Here is a 21,021-nt window from a genome sequence, read left to right as displayed (position 1 = left end):
TGAGGCCGAAAGGTCCACCCGTGACTGGTTCCCGGCGTTAGTCCGAGAGGGTCATGACTGGATTGTCCGTCCGGTGGGCGACGTGCCGCGATTCGAGTTACGTGGCCGTTCGCACGCCGGCGGGCGCGAATCCGCAACACTGGTGTCAGGTCGTGCGATACAAACTCATCGCCCTCCTCGCGGCACTGGTATCGGAGAACGGGAAAACGGGCTCTCCTGTCTCCAGCTAAATTCACGGGAATCGGTCCAGGGGTGAGAGGAGCGACCCCCGATTCCCTCCAAATTACGAGCGAGCTAAATTAACCCTTTATGAGAAGCAAGATGGCGTCTCAAGGCGAGCGGGAGCCGGGGGTATTAGAAATGGATGTAGAATGTGTAGAATCCATGGTCCAGGATGAAATCCCCGTGCAGGAAATGTTGGTTGTACAGGAAAACGAACTCGCCCAACTGAACCCAGAGCCCGAAATAGGTGCGGCAGCGGCCGCGGTGTATGACACCTCCCCTCCCCCTCTCCACCAAAACCCCCCGATCCTTGCCGAAACGGCTCACCCAAGCGCACCCGACATGGCCCAGCTATTCACCATGCTGGCAAAAATGAATGCGGAACTGAAAACGAAAATGGATGCAAACACAAACGAAATAAAAGGCATGAACAAGCAAATGAACGGAATGAACAAGCAAATGAACGGAATGGAAACAAACATGAAGAAAGAAATGAAAGAGCTGCGGGGTGAGACGCAGAACATGGGCCGAAGCCTGCAGGCGGGCATGAAGGCAGTGACCAGGAAGCTAAAAATGGCGACTCCACGTGTGGGAGCGAACGAGCTGGAAGGGGGTGCAACGGCTGTCAGGGCCCGCGGTGGAGGCGGGTGACAAAATAATTCGGGGGGCGTGTTGGGCGAGGGTCGTGACAGAAAAAGTGACGGTAACCGAGAGGGACAAACTAATTGGGGTGACGGAGACGTGCACGAGGGAGATAACAAGGGAAGAGACAGAAATAATAGTTGAGACAAGGGAGGTAAAGGGTGAAGAGGTGACTGAGTTGGCAGAGACACGGGAGATGGGAACGATAGAGGGAATACTACACGATGAAGACGGGGTAAGTGACGCACACACACACACACACACACACACACACACACACACACACACACACACACACACACACACACACACACACACACACACACACACACACACACACACACACACACGGAGGTAGTGGAGGACCATGAGGGTGAGCTGGTGGACTGGGTGGAGGCCCGATGCGAGCAGCTGGATGGCCTCCTCCAGGAACGAGGGGAGGGAGTATGCCCCCTTGAGGCGAGTCACGACCAGGTGAGTTCGGTCGTGCTTTGCGAGGTTGAGGGGACGAGTGCTGTGAACGGTTGCACGGAGAGCTTGGGGGGTATAGAGGCCCCGGAGACCCTTGTGGAGACACGAATCCCCAGTGTGGTTGTCCCTGTGTGTGTGGTGCAAGGTGTGAGTGCGTCCCCGTGTGTGGAAGCGACCCCGTGTGTGAGTGGTGTGGTGGCGATTGTGCCGGAGTACGTGCTTCCCAGCACGCCGTGTGTAAAAGGGGCACCGCAAGTGGAAGAGGCCGTGTGTGTGGATGAAACGGCCAGTATGGATGAAACACCGCGGTTGAGTGCCCCCGCGTGTGTGAGTGAGGCACGGTGTATGAGTGAGGCACCGCGGGTGAGTGCCCCCGCGTGTGTGAGTGAGGCACGGTGTGTGGATGAGGCACCGCGGGTGAGTGCCCCCGCGTGTGTGAGTGGTGTGGTTTGTGTGAGGGAAATGGCACGAGTGAGTGAAAGGCCGCGAGTGCGTGGAGCCACGTGTGCGAGGGAGGTAGCATGCGTGAGTGAACGGCCGAGTGCAAGGGAGACCGTGTGTGTGAGAGAGCGGTATGTAAGGGAGATGTCGGTGGGCATGTGTGAACATGCAGCCATGTCTCCCGGTGTGAGTTTAATGGTGTGGAGTGTTAGCGTCGTAACACGCGGGAGTGCGTGTGTTGAATGGCGACGACGACGGCGACAGAAGAAAGAAAGCCGGGTAGCGGCTGTAGTTGTTTCGGGGACCGTGCCGGGTTCACCCAGCAGTGAGCACGAGGTCCGTGCTGTGCAACGCACGAGGCCCCCACGTGCTCGCTAGCGAGAGTGAAGTCCCGGTCCGGAAACGCCAGCGGTGGATTTGCCGATCCCGCGGACGGACAAAGCTTAGGCAGGTAAACGGATTTGTACCGGACGGATTCTCCACGCGATCGTGTGTGTTAAGCTCCAATGGGCAAAGCACATGTGTTCGCGTGGGGAACCCCTCGAGACGTGGGGCTTGTGTTTTTTTTATGCGCAAGGTGAGGCCATGGCTGCACGTGGGGTTGGAATCCGGCAGGAGGGGTATCCCTGCCGGATAGTACCGTCCAAGGAGGGACGAGGAACACGTGCAGCTGCATGACGTCACGGGCAGGTGCAAAGTGCGCGAGCTCTGAGTTGCCGCGCTGGTGCTGCGCATGTAAAGAAAAAAAAAAAAAAGCAAGCCTCACTTTCGGGTGCACAGGATTCCTGGGCAAGGGGTGGAAGACCCCCTTACCCTGGGCACAGGATGGAAACTAGTTAGGGGGAAGGGTTAGCTTAGTTAGACCGACTCCATGGGGCAGGGGTAAGTCCTCATGGAGTCCGTGGAATGGATTAGTTAGAGGGATTGTAGCGAGATTTAGGTTGGGAAATTGATTAATGGGATTATTTGGAGACAGTGACAGACAGTGAATGTGTAGAGTTGACGTAGCTTAGCTACGTAGTGTTAAAAGGAACGTGCTATAGTGTAAGGGACGACGTGGGAGCACGAGTTAGTTAGGGGAGGTAGTTAGAAGGATGGCAGAGTTCAGTGGTGTGTGTGTGTTGAAGAGTTGTGAGGTGAGTACTTGTTGAGTGAGTGAGGCCAGCGGGTCTGTGTGAGTGGAGCGAATGGGGAATGCATGGTGCGATGAGTGATTGGGGGGAGGAGTGACTCCGCCCAAGGGACCCCGGGGTCAGTGTAGACTGAGTTAGTGGGTTAGTCAAATTAACAAATATGGAAGTCGTTTTGTTGTTGGTGGGGAAGTAGGCTCGAAACCCGTTTGGAGGGGTGCAGGAGCCCTGTTGACGGGCTGGGAGCGTGGCTGCGAAAAGTGAGTATCGCTGAGTGGGTACCCCGGGCACCAGGCTAGTCGGCCGTGGTAGGCCAAGGGCCCATGGGGGGCCGGGATAGCGTAGTGGGCACGGGTGCGCCTGCTTGGTGCGGGGGCCCGGGGCGCCATTAGCCGCGTGGGCAGTGTTGTGGGCACGGGTGACCCTCGGAAAGGGGCCTGGGAAGCCAGCCTGCCACGTGTGCGTTTCAGGGGAGGTGCCATGGGGGCACTCCCCGGTGTTAGGGAGCTGGTAGGCTCGGAGGCAGTGTAGTGCCCGGGGGTGCCATCGTCGGAGATTCGGCAGAGGGTCGTGCCTGCCAAAGGGAGCCACGTGTCCCAGCCATGAGACCGTGTGAGGGCACGGAGAGAAAATTGGGGGGCGAGGCCCGAAATTGTGAGGACACCAACACAGGCGACGGGAATCTGGGTTGTTAGAACCAATAGTTTACGCGAGAGGCGCTTGTTGAAAGCCCCGGGGTAGTTTAACAGTTAAATGGATAGGGTAGATTAGGAAGTGTACCCCTCCGCACCATCCATCCCCTCGCTCTCGTTGTGGGCCGCTGGACCCACTTTGTGTTATAGATCGCTGAACTCTGGGGAGGCCATCCTGAGGCTTCGTTGGGCCTCGACACAGGACGTCAGCTCTCCCTTATTCCCCTCCGGGAAGGGAACGTAAGGGTTGGGAGTAGGCTAGGTGACAGGATAGGTTAGCCGAACAAGGACAGTACAGGGGGTTAGGGGACGATTTATAGTGGGGAAGTAAAAAAAAAAAAATAATAAGAATAATAAAAAAATAAGTTGGGGCTAAATTGGGGTTTGACAAATTAAGGGAGTGGGTATAGACAATGACAGGCAAAGGCGATAGGTTGGGAGGGAGACCGTAGGGTAGGTCCGAGCCCGCCTTCCGAGTGGCCAGCACCACCGCACTCCCTCCACCAACCTCCACTGAACGGCAAAGGCTGGCCAGCTTCATCTGCTGGCTGCGTTGCTGCAAGGCAAAGGCCGGCCCACTTCATCGGCAGCTGTTGTTTTGCTGCAAGGCCTGTGCCGGCTGGATCGTCTGCAGCTGCTGTGCTGCAAGGCCTGTGCCGGCTGGATCATCTGCAGCTGCTGTGCTGCAAGGCCTGTGCCGGCTGGATCGTCTGCAGCTGCTGTGCTGCAAGGCCTGTGCCGGCCGGATCATCTGTAGCTGTGGTACTTCAAGGCCTGTGCCGGCCAGTTCATCTGCCGGCTGTGTTTGCCTGCAGCGGCCTTATTCTGCAGGCTGTGTTGCCTGCTCGCCTTTGCCATGCCATGCCCACTGCCCCTGTTCACCAGCCCCGGTCAATTTTTGCTTTGCCCCCCCCCCCTTGTTCATTGCCATGTGCGCCAGGATCAGAAAGCAACAGTTTGCAAGCTGCGAGAACTGCCCTGTTGGCAGCTACAACACGGGCCTGCAGTGGCGGCCCGTGCACCGTGTTTCCATTCATCCATCCATTCGTTGTGTTCATTGCGTGTGCCACTTGAGCTGGCACGGAGACTACGTTTGTTTAGCCCATGCACCGTTGTGGTTCACTGCGTTCAGTTCAAAAGGGAAGGCCTTGGACTGCGTGTGAGCAGCCGGCCACGTTCCCTGTCACCTGCATTGTTTGAGCCAGAGACTGCATGCGAGCAGCCTGGCTCCCTGCTAACTGCTTTCTTTTTGCAGAGTTCATTGATCCTGGGCCATGGTTTAGTGTAAACTTTGTAAGTTAAGGTTAAGATGTACTGTAAATATGAGTGCGCCCCTGGCATGTATGTCTTAGCGCCGGCAATTTTATTTAAGTCGTCCGTGTGAGTGAGTTTGTTTAGGTAGTTACTCAGCCCTCAGGTTATTTATTTTGGGGACACGAATACCATGAATGTCGCACTCAGGGATCCGTAGGTAAAATGTACTAGGGGAAAACTACACATGAAGGCACACGAAAATTTGACGACTCGGGACGAGTCTGTAAAAAGGGGAGGGGGTAGTGTTGTGGTTGACGAAATTCACAAACCACCATTCAGGTCCCTTAGGTGAGATATCTCTGTAAGTATATGTGTAGTTAGGCTCAAACCCGTTGTTTAGAGGGAATAAATGTCATTCATGCGGGCTGCGACCCTTTTAGATAGCCGTTTTTCTTTTACTATCTTTATTTTGGACCAGCCGCCATTACTACCACCACCAACCACGTCTCAACAGCCATCACACAACAACCACCAACCACAACGCCGCTTCACGACAACAGCCACGACCTTTACCGTCACAACTCGCCACCATCGTATCACCACCATTCTTGCGCCACTTGTGGGCACCGATACTGGACTCGTGCAGGGCGCGCACCGAGCAGCGTGTTCAGAAACATCACAGACTTTCCGAAGAAAACGGATCAAAAACGACTCACGCCCACTTCTGTTCCGTCCTATCGGTGAGCGTGGGGCGATTTGGCCCCGCCTCCAGGGCGTTGGAGTGTGGTCGCTATATGCAAATTCATGGATCAAAAAGCATTCACGCTCACTTTTCCTCGGTCCAATGGGGAGCCAGTTGGAGGTGAAGGGTCGGAGGTAAAGGGTCAAAGGTGAAGGGGCGAAGCCACGGGGCATATAAGGGGCCGCGTTCGTCAGTCGAGGCAGTTGGGAGTTCGCGGAGCCAGTGAAGAGTTGGGACGAGTCAAGAGAGGAGACGGAGAGGGCGATCGGACGAAGCTGTGGAGAGGCGGCGGCGGCGAAGGCGGTTGAGGGGGTGCTCACGTCGGATTCGGGGAACTGCGGAGGGAGAGGCCGGCAGCGTGACCGAGGTCGTGGTGGAGACGCTCATCGCGGGACCTGAGACAGGGAGATATCCTCCATCCCCCGAGCATCAACAACCCCCTCCTGTTTCCCCCCGCGCTGAGATAGTGCGACAAGGGGGCCCCTTTCCCACCCCCTACCAGACACTGTCCGCGAGGCCCGCGGAGTTGGGGCGCCACCGCCACTTTGCGTCTCATCATCAGACGGGTAGGCCCGACGCGGTCTCGGCCCCAGGCCCGCCTACCCCCCTCATCCTTGAGGGTGGTCCTTTTCTTTTGCTTTGGGTATATGTGTTGTCGGCGCCGTCTGTGAAGTAAAATTGTATAAGTGTTGCCGTGTGCTCGGTAGTCGGATAGCTCTGCATTGTCTTCTTCTTTAATATTTGCTTTTTGTGTAATATTGTGTTTCTTCTCCTTTTACATTTGCTTTTGGTGTAATTGTATATGTGTGCTTTCCGTGTGCCATCGCGAAATAAATGTGAATTATGTTGAACTGTTTTCCCGTTTCGCTTCGTCTTTTCTTTCATTGAATCTCCATCTTACTTCACGTAAAGGGTTGGTAGTGGGCTGAATACGCCCGATAATTAATCGAACCGTCGAGGCCGACGATAACACCGCTCGGTTATCCCGATAGTACGGAACGGGTCGCTTAAAGTGGCCCGTGTCCGAAGTCGACCTGCGGCGAGGTGCGATCGCCCGGTCTACCCTCCGTGTGGGTACTTAGGTAGGTCGAATTTGGCGAGCAACCCTATCCCACGCAGGGGGCCGATTGGCACGATCGTGGTGAGGCCGAAAGGTCCACCCGTGACTGGTTCCCGGCGTTAGTCCGAGAGGGTCATGACTGGATTGTCCGTCCGGTGGGCGACGTGCCGCGATTCGAGTTACGTGGCCGTTCGCACGCCGGCGGGCGCGAATCCGCAACAATGTATATATATATATATATATATATATATATATATATATATATATATATATATATATATTGTTGCGGTCTTCGCGCCCCTCGCCTGGCTGACGGCCACGTAACTTGAACCGCGGCACGCCGCCCACCGGACGGACAATCCAGTCGTGACCCTCTCGGACTAACGCCGGGAACCAGTCACGGGTGGACCTTTCGGTCTCACCGCGATCGAGCCAATCAGCCCCCGCGTGGGATAGGGTTGCTCGCCAAATTCGAACTACCTAAGTACCCACGCGGAGGGTAGACCGGCGATCGCACCGCCGCAGGTCGACTCGACACGGGCCACTTGCCGACCCGTTCCGTACTATCAGAATAACCGAGCGGTGTTATCGTCGACCTCGACGGTTCGATTAATTATCGGGCGTATTCAGCCCACTACCAACCCTTTACGTGAAGCAAGATGGGGGTTCAATGGGGAAAAAGACGAAGCGAAGCGGGAAACAGTTCAACAATAAAGCACATTTATTCTCGGCACACGGAAGCACACAAATACAATTCCACCAAATGCACACAAAAAAAGAAAACACAATTCCATTTACACAAAAGCAAACATAAAAGTGAAAACACAGTGCAGAGCTAATACCGACTACCGAGCACACGGCAACACTTATACAATTCTACTTCACAGACGGCGCCGACAACACATACCCAAAACCAAGGAAAAGAAATACCCTCAAGAATGAGGTAGGCCTGGGGCCGAGACCTGGTCGGGCCTACCCGTCTGGTGATGAGACGCGGAGCGGCGATGGCCCCGCAACCCGCGGGCCTCGTGGACAGTGCCTGGCAGGGGGTGGGAACGGGGCCCCCTTGGTCGCACTATCTCAGCGCGGGGGGAAACAGGAGGGGGTTGCTGATGCTCGGGGTATAGAGGATCTTTATTATGTGCGCGACGAGCGTCTCCACCTCGGCCAGGTCGCGCTGCCGGCCTCCCAGGGGTGCAGCTCCCTGCACGACGCGAGCACCCCCTCGTCCGCCCTCGCCGCCTCTCCACAGCTCGTCCCCTCCGTTCCGACTTCAACGCACACGACGAGCAGCTCCACCGCCCGCGAAGTCTTGACTCTCTGTTCCGACTCCTTCGCCTCGTTCCGACCTTTACTACTTCTGGACTCTCCGACTCTTCGTTCTCGTTCTGCTGACTCTTTCGCTCCGACTTTTACGACTCCTTTGACTGACGAACACCGTCCTTTTATCCCCCCCGTAACTTCGCCTTTGACCCCCTCCCTTTGACCTTTCACCCCGCTCCCCATTGGCCCGAGAAAAAGTGGGCGTGAAGGCTTTTTGATCCACAAATTTGCATATATCGATCGCCCTGGGGCGGGGCCACCCGCCTCGCTCACCGATTGGACGGCAAAAAGTGGGCGTGTGTCGTTTTGGATCCGTTTTTGAAGCAGAAAATCCGTGATTTTGTACACGCTGTTCAACGTGCGCCCTACACGAGTCCAGCATCGGTGCCCATGAGTGGCGCGAGATGACGGTGATGCGATGGTGGCGAGTTGCGACGGTAAAGGTCATGGCGGTTGTGGTGAAGCGGCGTTGTGGTTGGTGGTTGATGTTGTGGTTGTGATCATGGCGGTTGGTCCAAAATAAAGATAGTAAAAGAAAAACGGCTATCCTGAAGAGTCGCAGCACGTATAAATGACATGTATTCCCACTAGACAACGGGTTTGGGCCTAACTACACATGCACTTACCGAGATACCTCACCTAAGGGACCTGAATGGTGGTTTGCGAATCTGGTAACCACAACAATATATATATATATATATATATATATATATATATATATATACATATATATATATATATATATATATATATATATATACATATATATACATATACATATATATACATATATATACATATATATATATATATATATATATATATATATATATATATATCATAGACTCCTTTTGAGAAGGAATGGAACCTCACGATCTCGGGGTTTGTAACTTGAGTCTGAAGGATTAACTTGAGTCCGGGGCTAAAATGACTTCTAGAAGGGCTAGAGACACGATCTCGGGATCCATATCGGGGTTTGTGAGGACGGCGAGTTCAATAGTGTCATTTTCAACACCACTTGAGGTCATCTTCAAGGTCAAATTACTGAATTTTGGTATTTTTTGCCCGTTTTTGTGTCTAACTCATAGAGGAAAACTTTTGTAAAGTCTATGACAACACATGACATTATGCACCTACTTGCTGATTTCTATCATCGTTAACTAATGTATGTTTTGTTTGTTTCTCTTTCAGAAACTGTCCAGCTGGTGATCTCACAGGATCTTTGTGTTGTTTCCTGCTTTGGTGAAAATATGCCACGTTGTTGCAGCTGCTTTGGTTGTAGAGGAAACTATGATGGGATGTCTTATGTAAAGGTCATATCCTTCCCAAAAGATCCCGAGGAGAGGGAGAGATGGATATTGGCAATGCCAAATGAGAAAGAAAGCTTGAGGTGCTTAAAGGAGATATATATTTGTGAGACATTTCAATTGTGATTGGGTGTCAGTTAGGAGTGGCAAACGACCCAAAGAGCCCCCATCAATATTTCCTGCAGTACCAATAGGGTTGGGCATACAACCATACTTTTTTTGAAAGGAGTGTTTTTTTTAAGGCCAAATTTCACGCTGATCACGAACCCGTTGAACTTTTTGACATAGGATGATGTCTTAGGTTGGTAAAATGCCAAAATTCAAAATGGCCGCCAAATTCACCCACTTTTCAGGTAACATTTGATAATTATGGCTTACTAGGGCATGTAATATTAGGGTTGGGCACACATCGAACTAAGACATCATCCTCGGTCAAAAATTTCAACGGATTCGTGATCAGCATGAAAAATGGCCATAAAAAACACTCTTTTCAACGGGACAACAGAGAAAAAGTCGATGTGTGCCCAACACTCTTAGGTTGGTAAAATGCAAAAAAATCAAAATGGCCACCAAATTTACCCACTTTTCAGGTAAAATTTGATAATTATGGCATACTAGGGCATGCAATATTATTACATGCCTTAGTAAGCCATAATTATCAAATTTGGTTCATTGCACAGACAGTGTTCCATAGGACCTTAAAATATGTAGGTTCATGGGTCTATGATGTACATTACTGAATCTACAGGATTTTTATTGAATATACATGCCCAGTATTGGCCTTTTTTCTTGTTTCACCTGAAAATATGACATATATTAGACCATGCAAAAATACAACATATAAAACATTCTCTATGAAATTTCTCATCTAATCAAAAGGTTGTCATCCACCGTCTGAGAAAATCAGCATTTGTTTATTGCCCTTTTTGAGCCTGGGACTATGAAATCCCCTAACAAAATGACTAGTTTATCAATAACTCACATTTACGTGTCTTAAATTATTCAACTTATTACCAATATAATCAATGTAAAAAAAATTGAGATGATCTGGGTGGATACTTAATTACAGCGGTTTGACCGAACTTTCCAACCCAAATGTCGAACTGCATGTCACGTTTTAAAAAAAAATGCTTTTATTCTTCTGTGCACCAGATTATTTTCACATGGGGCACAGTGATATAGATATAATAGTATAAACAAATATTGAAAACATGCATGGCTTTGGTTTAGAGTAATTTTGCATTTTTGTCCGACTGCACGTCACACTTTTTTGAATTTGATTAAAAAATTTTCTTAAAATTAAAAAAATATATATTTCCAGATATTGAAAAAAATATTTTATTAATTTAGAAGCCAGTTAAAACAGTTTTGGAGAATTTAGAGAGCTTTTTGTTACTCCCAGAATTGATTGAATTGAAAATTTACGTCCAAGAATTTGTTCGATAAATCTTCTCTCTTTTAGTGCTTTTCAGCATCTGACAGTTACTGAATAGAGCAGTAATAAAAAAATAGGTCTGTATTATTTCTTAATAATCCCAGAAATTGGTCTTTTGATTATTAGATTAGTTGCTAGAATAAGTTACATACTATGACCTTCATTTATTTTGCCAAAAAAGAAAAATTAGGTAATTTCATTAAAAACTAGCAAAACCATCAGAATAGGTACCCCTTCTTCAAAGTATCATATTTCGGTATATATATATATATATATATATATATATATATATATATATATATATATATATATATATATATATATATATATACACACATACATACATAGTATGTAATTAAGCTATACGGTTTTTTGTTCTGAACTCAGTTGGACTTACACTTTCAGGAAAATGTAGTGAGAAGGCAATGGAACAAACTTCATTTTTTGACATTTTTGAAACAGTGGAAACCACTTACTGGACATGCGCTTAGCCATATGCTCCCCAGTAATTTTCTATTACTTTCTTTGTCTACATGCATTTGGTACAAATTTTTATGGCATTTCAATACTATGAGCTTTCATTGCTATGCTGATGATACCCAGATCTACCTGTCCACTGAAAAGGAACATGTGCTTTCTTCAGGAATTCTGATAACTCTGAAATTCAAATTTGGGTGTCCATCAACTTTCACAAACTCAATGTTGCTAAGCCTGACATGTCAGTCCATGGCCACTTATCTGCTCTTCAAAGCTTCAAATCCAGATGTTGAAATGTGTTGGATCCATCGTGACAAGTAAATGTGAAACCTAACTTCCATTTACTACGAAGGTCTGAATCGATTTTTTTTTCTTCATCTGCACAATATTGCCCAAATCCACTCGTGCAGTTTGGGAACAGTGCTGTCTTGTTGATTATTTATTTATTTAGTTATTCGTATGGAGACTGTGGCTGCTTGGCCGCATCATTTTCTGGTGGCGCGGCAATGCCGCTAATGCAGTGCCCCGTTACCAGTAAGCTGGTACTCATTTTGCCAACCTCGGAAGGATGACAGGCTGAGTCAACCCACCTGGTGTTAATTCAACATGAGGATAAGGGCTTGAACTCAGGACCCTAGGATCTTAAGCCAACCACCTTAACTGTTAAGCCAACAACAGGCTTTTCTTGTTGATGAGAACAATGGAGTGGCAGTACAGAGGTTGTGGGTTGAAATCCAGCTTCTTACATGTGCAGCACAAGGCTACAGAGTAGATCATTGGTTGAGGGTGCAGCTGCTGTACTGCTGATGGTTAAGGCCCTCGATAGATTAAGGCAGGAATTTGGAATGTAGCCACGGTACTAAATTAATAGTGAAAATGTGGGATCTTTTAAAATGTCGACAAACGAATGCCAGCAGATCAGATGCCCAGTTTAACGTCCATCCGAGGGACTGCACACACATTGATGCATCGCCTTGCCTGTGGAATACCAGGATGACAGTTTATAACTGGGCAGAGATTTTAACCCATCCGAGACAGCTTTGAGGTGAGTGTGTGTACCTCTAAGTCATCCTGCCAGCCCAAATATGTATATTAGCCAGGCATCTAAAATCGTTTTTGAAATAAAAAAAAACCCTGACAAAGTGCAGTTGCTGCATCATGGTACCCATGCAGCTTGCTCACCTTGGATCCTCGTTAGGAGCTCACGTATGGGAATCAGCATGACATCCACAAACTCTGCAGGAACACACCACTCCTTATTGCTGTTTAAGCAGCACCACTTGCTCTTCTTCCACTATTGTACCCAATATTCCCATAAAACAACCAGCACAAAGCCATCAAAGAGCAATGAAACATCCATCAGGTTTAGAGATGAGGGCAGATAGACAGAAATGTGGAGGCAAAGTGAAGGCATTGAAGGATTTAATTACAATAAGGTATCGTTATCATAAAACTGTTCTCGCAAAACTTGGCATATAAAATCTTGATTATTGTTCACACCAAAAACAAAAAGACCTTTTTGTCAAACCACATTTTATGTTGCAGCCCCAAATCTAGAGTGGAGATGTTTGCCTTGTCTATGGCATAAAGAAACGAAGTGTCATGGGTGCCAAAAGATTATCACGTACCACCATCATCTGCAAAGTAAATGTGTGGGCATGGAACCGTTCAAAGGTGAGCTCACAGATTGCATTCATAATCGCCTTTAAAGTTTCCATAGACCACTGTTACGCCACCTCACCAAGCTGTTGTTGAGGCCTGGTGTTTGCCGGATCATCTCCATTGATGACCACACACACAATCTTGTCTGCACTACTGCATATTCCAGGTTCCAAGCACAATGCGGCTGTAAATGTGACAGGAAGAGAGGCGTCATTTTTACCAAGGCGTGCCCATACGATCATCCGGCACAATAACCCTCATGCAGGCACACCGTTTCGGTGACCTCCTCCTTTCATCACCACAAGGATTCATTGTCGTGGTTTCTCATTAGAAACAGCTGTGGGAAAAGATAATTCAAGATAACAAAAAAGTTTCCCAGAATAAACACATTGAATTTCCTTTCATTTATTGCTGGATCCCAATGTGGCATGAAAACCGAGCAGGATCTGAGATCTCAGCGGATCATCAGCAGAATCCTTCTACCGATGAACGACATCAATAATTTAAAGATTCCCTGATCGTAGCAATATATATATATATATATATATATATATATATATATATATATATATATATATATATATATATATATATATATATATATATATATATCACAGAGAATGGTGGAGCTAACATGGGATTACTGATCTCAGATATTGGCAAGATCATGGCAGGAAGGTAGCTCAGCCAATGAGAGGAAGGATGGACAATATGAGGAAGCATATGAAGAACATAAAGAAGGATAAGGGGAGAAGCATAGGGCCATTGTGGTTCCTCGTATGGTGAGTGAGGCACAACATATGCGGCTGGGAAAGCTAATGAGGCAGCTGGAGTGACCAGTAGTCATTCAAGAGCGAATGAAGGAATGGACTCCAAAACTTCCCCGGAGTTTTTGAGAGATATCATGGGTTCAAGTGCCGGAGCTGGGGGTGCAGAGTTCCATGTTTATCGCCACATTCGCCAGTGAGAGTATGCGCGACAGGGCTGTCTGGATCGGCAGGATGAGAAGGCACTCGAAGATGAGGAATTCCAAGAGGGTTTGGAGAAGAATTGTGAGAGAGGTCTCCAGTGTGTGGCACATCAACGTGCCAAGTGAACAAAGTTTCAAGCAAAAAAAAAAAAAGGCAGCCAATCGTTTGGCAAAAAAGAGCAAGAAGGTTGGAGAGCAGTGTGAAGAAAAGGTAGGGGAAGAATTGAGAGAATCTGATGACGAGGAAGAGGCAGTGACAGACGATGCAGAGGAACAAAGTTTTGTGATGGTTGGAGATTATTTACTGAGACTGATGGACAGTCATGATGGATTAAACACAAGATCTGTCTCGAAGCATCCAAGGCCATTTTGAAGTGCTCACTGCATCTCCACAAAAACTCTGGCCGATCGTTTTCACGAGGCCACTTGTTGTTGTAAAGTGCTTATGGATGCATTTTTTTAATTTTTTTTACTTGTGGTTCCACACGCCTGCTGATTGTAATTTGATAAATGTACCTGATACATCGTGCAGTTTGGTTTGAAAGAAAACTTTAAAATATAATGTTTACTTTGTTATCAAATGTTTGCCTTTACTTTTCAAAGTTATAATTTGATGTCAACCTGTTCACCACCATCTCAGATCATTACCCACCCAAAAGGCCTGGTGTTGGCTTAACGGTTAAGGTGCTTGGCTTAAGATCCTAGGATCTTAAGTGTCAAGCCCCTGTCGTGCTGTTGAATTAACACAAGGTAAGATGATTGAGCCTGTCACCCTTCTGAGGTCGGCAAGATGAGTACAGGTATGTTGGTAACCAGAGGCATTGCATCAGCGGCACAGCCACACCCCCAGAAAATGATGCAGCCAAGCAGCCACAGGCTGCATATGAATAAATTTTAAAAACATCTAAAACCATGATCTTTGCTGCTACTCCCCCCCCCCCATCAATTCACCCTCCCTCCTTCCAAATTTCCACTTTTGTTTCGTTCCTGAGAGTTTGCTTCTGGATCAATCTTGTCCATCCCATGCGTCCTCCCCTTCCCCTCATTCCTCACCACACCCATTGCTTGTTTATTTATACACATCCCCTTCGATTTGGTCCCTCATTTTTTGCTGTTGGTATTTTCCCCTCTTTTTCTACTGTTCCTTTTCTTCTGTTTCGTCATGATCCGTTTTTTGTTCTAGCTCCTCCATGAGCCACGACTTTGCAAAAAAAAAAAAACCCAAAAATCATCCTCAGCAATTGTTAGCACTCACAATAGCATATCACTTTCGTCCCAGGCATAAAATTACAAAATTTGCTTCAGTCAGTAAATGACAATTATTGGCTACACCTGCTAAATGACACTTATTGGCTACACCTGTCAGCATAAGTGAAAGCCATGATACGAGTTCGTCAACAAGCTCTTTTCCATTAAAACAACGAAAACATTGTTTCTTCCACATACCTGGTGAAACAGAAGTGACCTCAGCGACAAAGCCCGTCTCTTCCTCCAGCTCCCTGAGGGCGGCCGATTCCACAGATTCACCACTGTTCATCAAGCCTGTTTCCATCAAGCACATCCAGATGTCACAAGTGCTGACAAAACCAGCCATATATGTGTTTAGTCATTTAAGTAACAGTAACTAAGATTTGCATGCCATGACGTAATGAGCCGGACATTATATGGAGCAGTAATTTTCAGTACACACAAAATTCCGAGTTTATTTGGAGTCCTTTCAATAGAATGCCTGGAGTTTGCTTAATGGTTAGGGTGGTGGACATGGGATCCGAGGATCCTGAGTTCAAATCCCCCTCAGCTATTGAATTAATACCAGGTGGGGTTGACTCTGCCTGTCATCTTTCTGAGGTTGGCAAAATGAGTGCCAGCTTTCTGATATCCTGTGTCAGAGTGGTGACCTATCCAGGATTGCACCCAATAGCCAAGGAGACTGCTTAAGCAGCACCAACGCTCTGCACAGAGTATGGTCCCAATGGATGGATGGATTTTAGTGGAGAGGACAGGGCTAAATTCACACAAGTGGCCCCTGTAACAGAAGAAGTAAAAAGAGAAAGTTGTGGTCAGAAAAGACCATTTTCAGGTTTAAATCGTCAAACTCGTCTGCTTTCTGGCTTTGTAAGTTTGATTGCTGGAAACTTCAATAAAATTTCTTACATCATATAATTCATTCCATTCGGCTGCAACCGCTCCATCGCACATGTGGACTGGCACTTAAAAGCGCAAGTGGGCAACACTTGAGGGCTTGTCTAATTACGTTTGGTCGTTAGTCATCCAATCTCAAGCAAACTTGCTAGGGGAACTCAATGAAGCTCAATGAAGCTGGTTAATTTTGGCACATTCCTAAATTTTTTGTTCATGAAATAGAATTCTCCAAACAGTAGAAAAATATGAGTTTCATGCTTTGGAAATTTCACATTTCCAAATTTATCTTGTGTATGTATAGAGGAGGTAAAATGGCCTTGCTTGCTTAAAGTAAATAGGTAAAACATGGCCAGATTTTGAGACTTGTTTAACCTGGACGATATCCGATCCTCAAAACCAAAATAATATTTCGATGATATACTTAAATTAGTCCATGAGAGTAGATCATGGAAAATCGTATCATATAATGCATTCACTCACTCCAAGCTCCAAATTTGAAAACTATATTACTTTCAAAAGTGATGTATACAGCGATTCATAGCTAAGACGAACAGGCATTCGATAATATGAGTGAGGAAAGTGAAAAAACAACAACCTTGATCATCAAGAAATCATTGTGGCCTGTTCCAAGTCAAGACACGGTTGAGCAGGCCAAACAACATGGCGGCTTCAGACTCCAGTGAGGTTACCTAGGATACGCCTTGAGACCCCATATACAGTGGTGACCGAGAATGTGCTTAATAAAGGATGTAATTAAATAAGGCCGTTACTCATCTCCAAAAGGGGTGTTTTAATTAACCAAAACACCCAATTTTCAGTCATGCACTTCCTTGGAGGTTTCTTAGTCCACATGCAAAGTTTCAAGCTGTAAGGTTTCATGGTTTTGGAGTTATGGAGGAGACACACTGATACACATTGACATTTATTTGTGCAGAAGATTTGGATTCTCATCTATCGGAATTAAGTCTAGTCTCAGAAGAATTGCCAGGTTTGTTTGTTTGTTAAAAATGCAGCTGGCTCATTATCAACCTTCAGAGTGGTGATAATCTGCTTGATAATGTATCCGCCTAGTCTTCTCTTGCTGATTGATATCTGTAATGTGAGTCAATACAATGTTGTTGACACTTTTGCACTTCCTTGTTTAAGGTGGCCATTCTGATGACTATAGTTCTTATCTTTCTTTGTAGATCCTCGTGGAGGATCTCCAAGTCTTTCTTACTCACATTGTTGTTCTTCATCTTCTTCTTGTGGACTTTTTTGTTTCACAGCCAACAGTTTTCATCAAAACTTCCTGAAACTTGGCATATATATGTAAAAATACCCCGCGCAGACAGTAACCATCTCCGATGTTGAAAATTCCTCCGAGAAAAAAAAGTTATGACGTCAAAATATCTCCGCTAATGGAAATCGCCTAAAAAATTATCTCCGAAACTAGGCAAGCTTTTTGAATTCTGTTTGCGGGAATCGACCAGGGTATTAGCAGAGATTAATTACCGCACATATGATACATCACTATGACGTCATATAAATTTTTATGACCTCATTCCTATTTTTTGACATTTTTTGTTTCACAACCCCGAGTTTTCATCGTATCTTCATGAAACTTGCCATGTATATGCAGAAAGCCCACGCGCAGGCAGTAACCATCTCCGATTTTGGAAATTCTTCCTGGAAAAAAGTTGACGTCATCATATCGCCGCTAATGGAAATCGCCTATACCATTATCTCCGAAACTAGGCAAGCTGTTTGAATTTTGTTTGCGGGAATAAAGCCGAGCATTAGCACAGATAATTTATCGCAAACCTGATACATCACAATGATGTCATATTCGTTTTTATGACGTCATCATTAAGAGGACCAGGATCTTAGCTCATTTGAGCTTGTTTACCTTACACTTTAAAAAATAACAATTTAACCCGAAAATCAACTCAACTTCACTGCTTGTTATTACTTTTAAAGATTTAAACTGACACTAAAACAGCAAAATAGCATGCAATAGATCACTCAGAATGCCTATATCATGATGTCACCTGCAGGAAACTCCAGCGTGTAGCAACCCAATGGAGGACGAAACTGCTTGACAAGAACGAGACAGTCATCATGCTGTGTGCGTTTGAGTACTGAGATCATCTGTACACCTGCACAAGGAGTGGAGTGAACGAGGAGGGGGAAGTCAGCAAGGGAGGAGTGAGGAAGGGGGAAGTGAGGAGGGAAATGTGAAGGGGACAGAATAAAGAGAGGGTGTGGAGTCGAGAGCGGGTGGGGAGTGGAGAGGTGTTGTGAATCGGAAGAGGGTGGTGGCAAAGAAGGCGCAGAGAAGTGGAGCGGAGCAAAGGGAAAGGTGACATAAAAAGTTATACTTGAATTATTTGGTGAATCAAAGTGAAAATTTCCATTTATGGAAATATATATATATATATATATATATATATATATATATATATATATATATATATATATATATGTATATGTATGTATGTATGTATATATATATATATATATATATATATATATATATATATATATATATATATATATATATATATATTGTTGCGGTTCTCAGAACCGCATGAATCCAACAGATAGTGGTCCCAAGACAGTTATTCCATTATTATACGTGTAGATAGTCCTTCCTTTTGCCTAGCGGGACAACAGGGGCGTGCGTTGCAATGATCTCATAGCTAGGTTTGCTTACATCATTTCTTCTTCATTTCGTCTCGAATTCTTTTCTGATTATTCCTGAGGTAAATCTGAGCCACGTGTGCCTTCACTGTGAGATGGGTCCTCACGGAGGCCAGCGCGTGCGGCGCCGCTGCGAGGAAACGATGACGCACGAGCATTAACAGCGCAGAGCCCCCGTTCCCAAGCGAGCCCTCAACCCAACGTGTGCGGCGAGTCATACAGTGTGCTTGGCAGTGTGGGATTATCGACTGGAGTTTCCGATGATCTGGGGAAGATTGCTGGTTGCATTAAAAAGGCACACAAATGAATATCTTTTAAGAGGCTCCATGAATGGTGTTTTTCACAACACAAGAAACACAGCCAGCACAACGCCCACACTGCACGGAACGCGTATGGAGGCCGATAAAGGCAACTCCACGCCACGTTGGGCGGGATGCGAGTGTGCGAAGTAAAAGCGGCGCGTTCCTTGTTAACCAAATATCTGATACATATTGGTGTTCGCCCCACGCACCCGCTAGCAAAACAGGGCGAACGCAAGCACTGACCATGTGGGCCAAGGCGGATTTGCGCGTACTGTGCGAAACATGCATGGATTTATCCATAACAAGGTACCTTCGGCCCTCACGTGCAGCAGCGGATTCCCCACGGATGGTGAAAGTCTTCTTGTCTCTCCGGCCAGTGAAGCTGTGATCGAGCAGGGGAATGTTGTACAGTGCGGGCCACGTTGGTGCACGCGGAGCAAGCGCATTTATCAGCGCTGGTCGGACGCCCAAGCGGACATGCGGGACCTTCGGCCAGTCACCAGGGCACGGCCTGGGGGGTTTTGCGGGACGATTCGCGCACCAAGTTCGGTGTGGGAGATTCGTGTCATGTCATGGGGTCGGGGCGGAATATGTTCGCTGTTTGGGATGACCTTGCCGGAAATGGAGTGTTGTGGTTTCCGGCCAAAGTTAGCGGGCCGCGTGAGGGGTTGGGACCAATCGGAGCGCCCAATTCAGGTGATGACGCTTCGCTTCGGGGTGGCCCCCTGACCCGCGCTGCGAGTCCTATAAATGTCGGAGCGGTCCCTCTGCCTTTCTCGCTCTCGCCTTCGTCTCTCTGCCCGACATCGCCACGACCCGCCTCCTGCTGCCTGGACTCCTCCTCCTCGTCTCCGCCAACACGACATTGACCCCACCCACCTACCACTCCATCCACGCACTCTGGACTCAGCCCCTTCTCCACTCAAGCCCTCCTTCACACCCACAGTCTCCACACGTGCTGCTGATGCCAGAGGCGACACGCCAGCTGTCGGGTACCGCACCATGGAGCATTCCCTCTCCCCACCCCCGAAATGTATTGGTGGCACGTTCGTGCAATCAAGTACAAAGGTACCGAGATCGTATCCTCAACTCCTCTCCCTTTTTGTTTCAATACTGTGTGTGTGTGTGTGTGTGTGTGTGTGTGTGTGTGTGTGTGTGTGTGTGTGTGTGTGTGTGTGTCTGTGTGTGACCCAGTGTGATGTGTCTGTGATATATAGCATCAAGCCAGTATTGTGTGTGTCTGTGTGTGATCCGGTTTGATTGGGTGTGTGTGTGTGTGTGTGTGTGTGTGTGTGTGTGTGTGTGTGTGTGTGTGTGTGTGTGTCTGTGTGTCTGTGTGTGACCCAGTGTGATGTGTCTGTGATATATAGCATCAAGCCAGGATTGTGTGTGTCTGTGTGTGTGTGTGTGTGTGTGTGTGTGTGTGTGTGTGTGTGTGTGTGTGTGTGTGTGTGTGTGTGTGTGTGTGTCCTGGTGCCTGCCCACTGAAGTAACACTGCAGAGGATCGTTATTGTTATCATTGTTATTGTTATTATTTTCACGTCAATTCTGCTCTGTGTCCCCTTTTGTAAGTTTCCTGGAAATAAATCATTAATAGGAATCTTCCCAGCTTGTTTTTGTGGTTTATTTCATTGATCCAGCATGGTCCGAATCCTAGCTTAGCTGGGACCTTATTCCCAATGATCCGTTCCTTTTAGCCGGTACGCCCTTGGCAGTGTCGCTCGGCTGCAACTGATCCAGTAAAGTGATCTGATCGGGTTCGCACAAGGCGTAGCGAGGGTGTGTTCCCCTGTAATTAAATTACGTGATTAATTAAGTAACCCGATTAACCCATAGACGGGAGGACCCTAGGTCACGCGGTTATTGGCGTCCACGGTCGGTTAAGCGATCCGCCGCGTCACGAAATTATCTGTATGCGAAGGCCGACAATTCCGGGGAGTCTTGTGGGAGCAGAGACAGCTTCCCTCACCTCGTGGTCTTCTCACCCGGCCCGCAACAATATATATATATATATATATATATATATATATATATATATATATATATATATATATATATATATATAT

The 21,021-nt window shown here is 47.2% G+C and overlaps 1 protein-coding gene and 1 pseudogene across 3 annotated transcripts in view; one reads left to right on the top strand and one right to left on the bottom strand.

Moving 5' to 3' along the window:
* The window catches only part of NUDT5 (nudix hydrolase 5), a 74,078-nt gene that overhangs the window by 18,419 nt on the left and 34,638 nt on the right, over positions 1-21,021 (bottom strand). For 2 of the 3 annotated variants that reach the window (XM_085894441.1, XM_085894440.1), the window contains exons 4-7: positions 18,001-18,108; positions 15,275-15,370; positions 12,938-13,042; positions 12,379-12,432 (exon numbers count right to left, since the gene is read on the bottom strand). In XM_085894441.1, the coding sequence (XP_085750567.1) occupies positions 12,379-12,432; positions 12,938-13,042; positions 15,275-15,370; positions 18,001-18,108 (363 nt within the window). Of the gene's footprint in view, positions 1-12,378; positions 12,433-12,711; positions 12,834-12,937; positions 13,043-15,274; positions 15,371-18,000; positions 18,109-21,021 lie in introns of those variants that run through there. The other variant, XM_085894442.1, reaches the window with a different exon arrangement.
* LOC147019756 (uncharacterized) lies at positions 13,118-14,201 on the top strand (annotated as a pseudogene).

This window comes from Eptatretus burgeri, chromosome 9, assembly GCF_056783735.1.
Source record: "Eptatretus burgeri isolate ZD-2024b chromosome 9, Ebu_testis_v1, whole genome shotgun sequence".
Taxonomy (NCBI): domain Eukaryota; kingdom Metazoa; phylum Chordata; class Myxini; order Myxiniformes; family Myxinidae; genus Eptatretus; species Eptatretus burgeri.
Note: the sequence above shows the minus strand (reverse complement) of the source record. Positions and strands in the feature narration are given on the sequence as shown.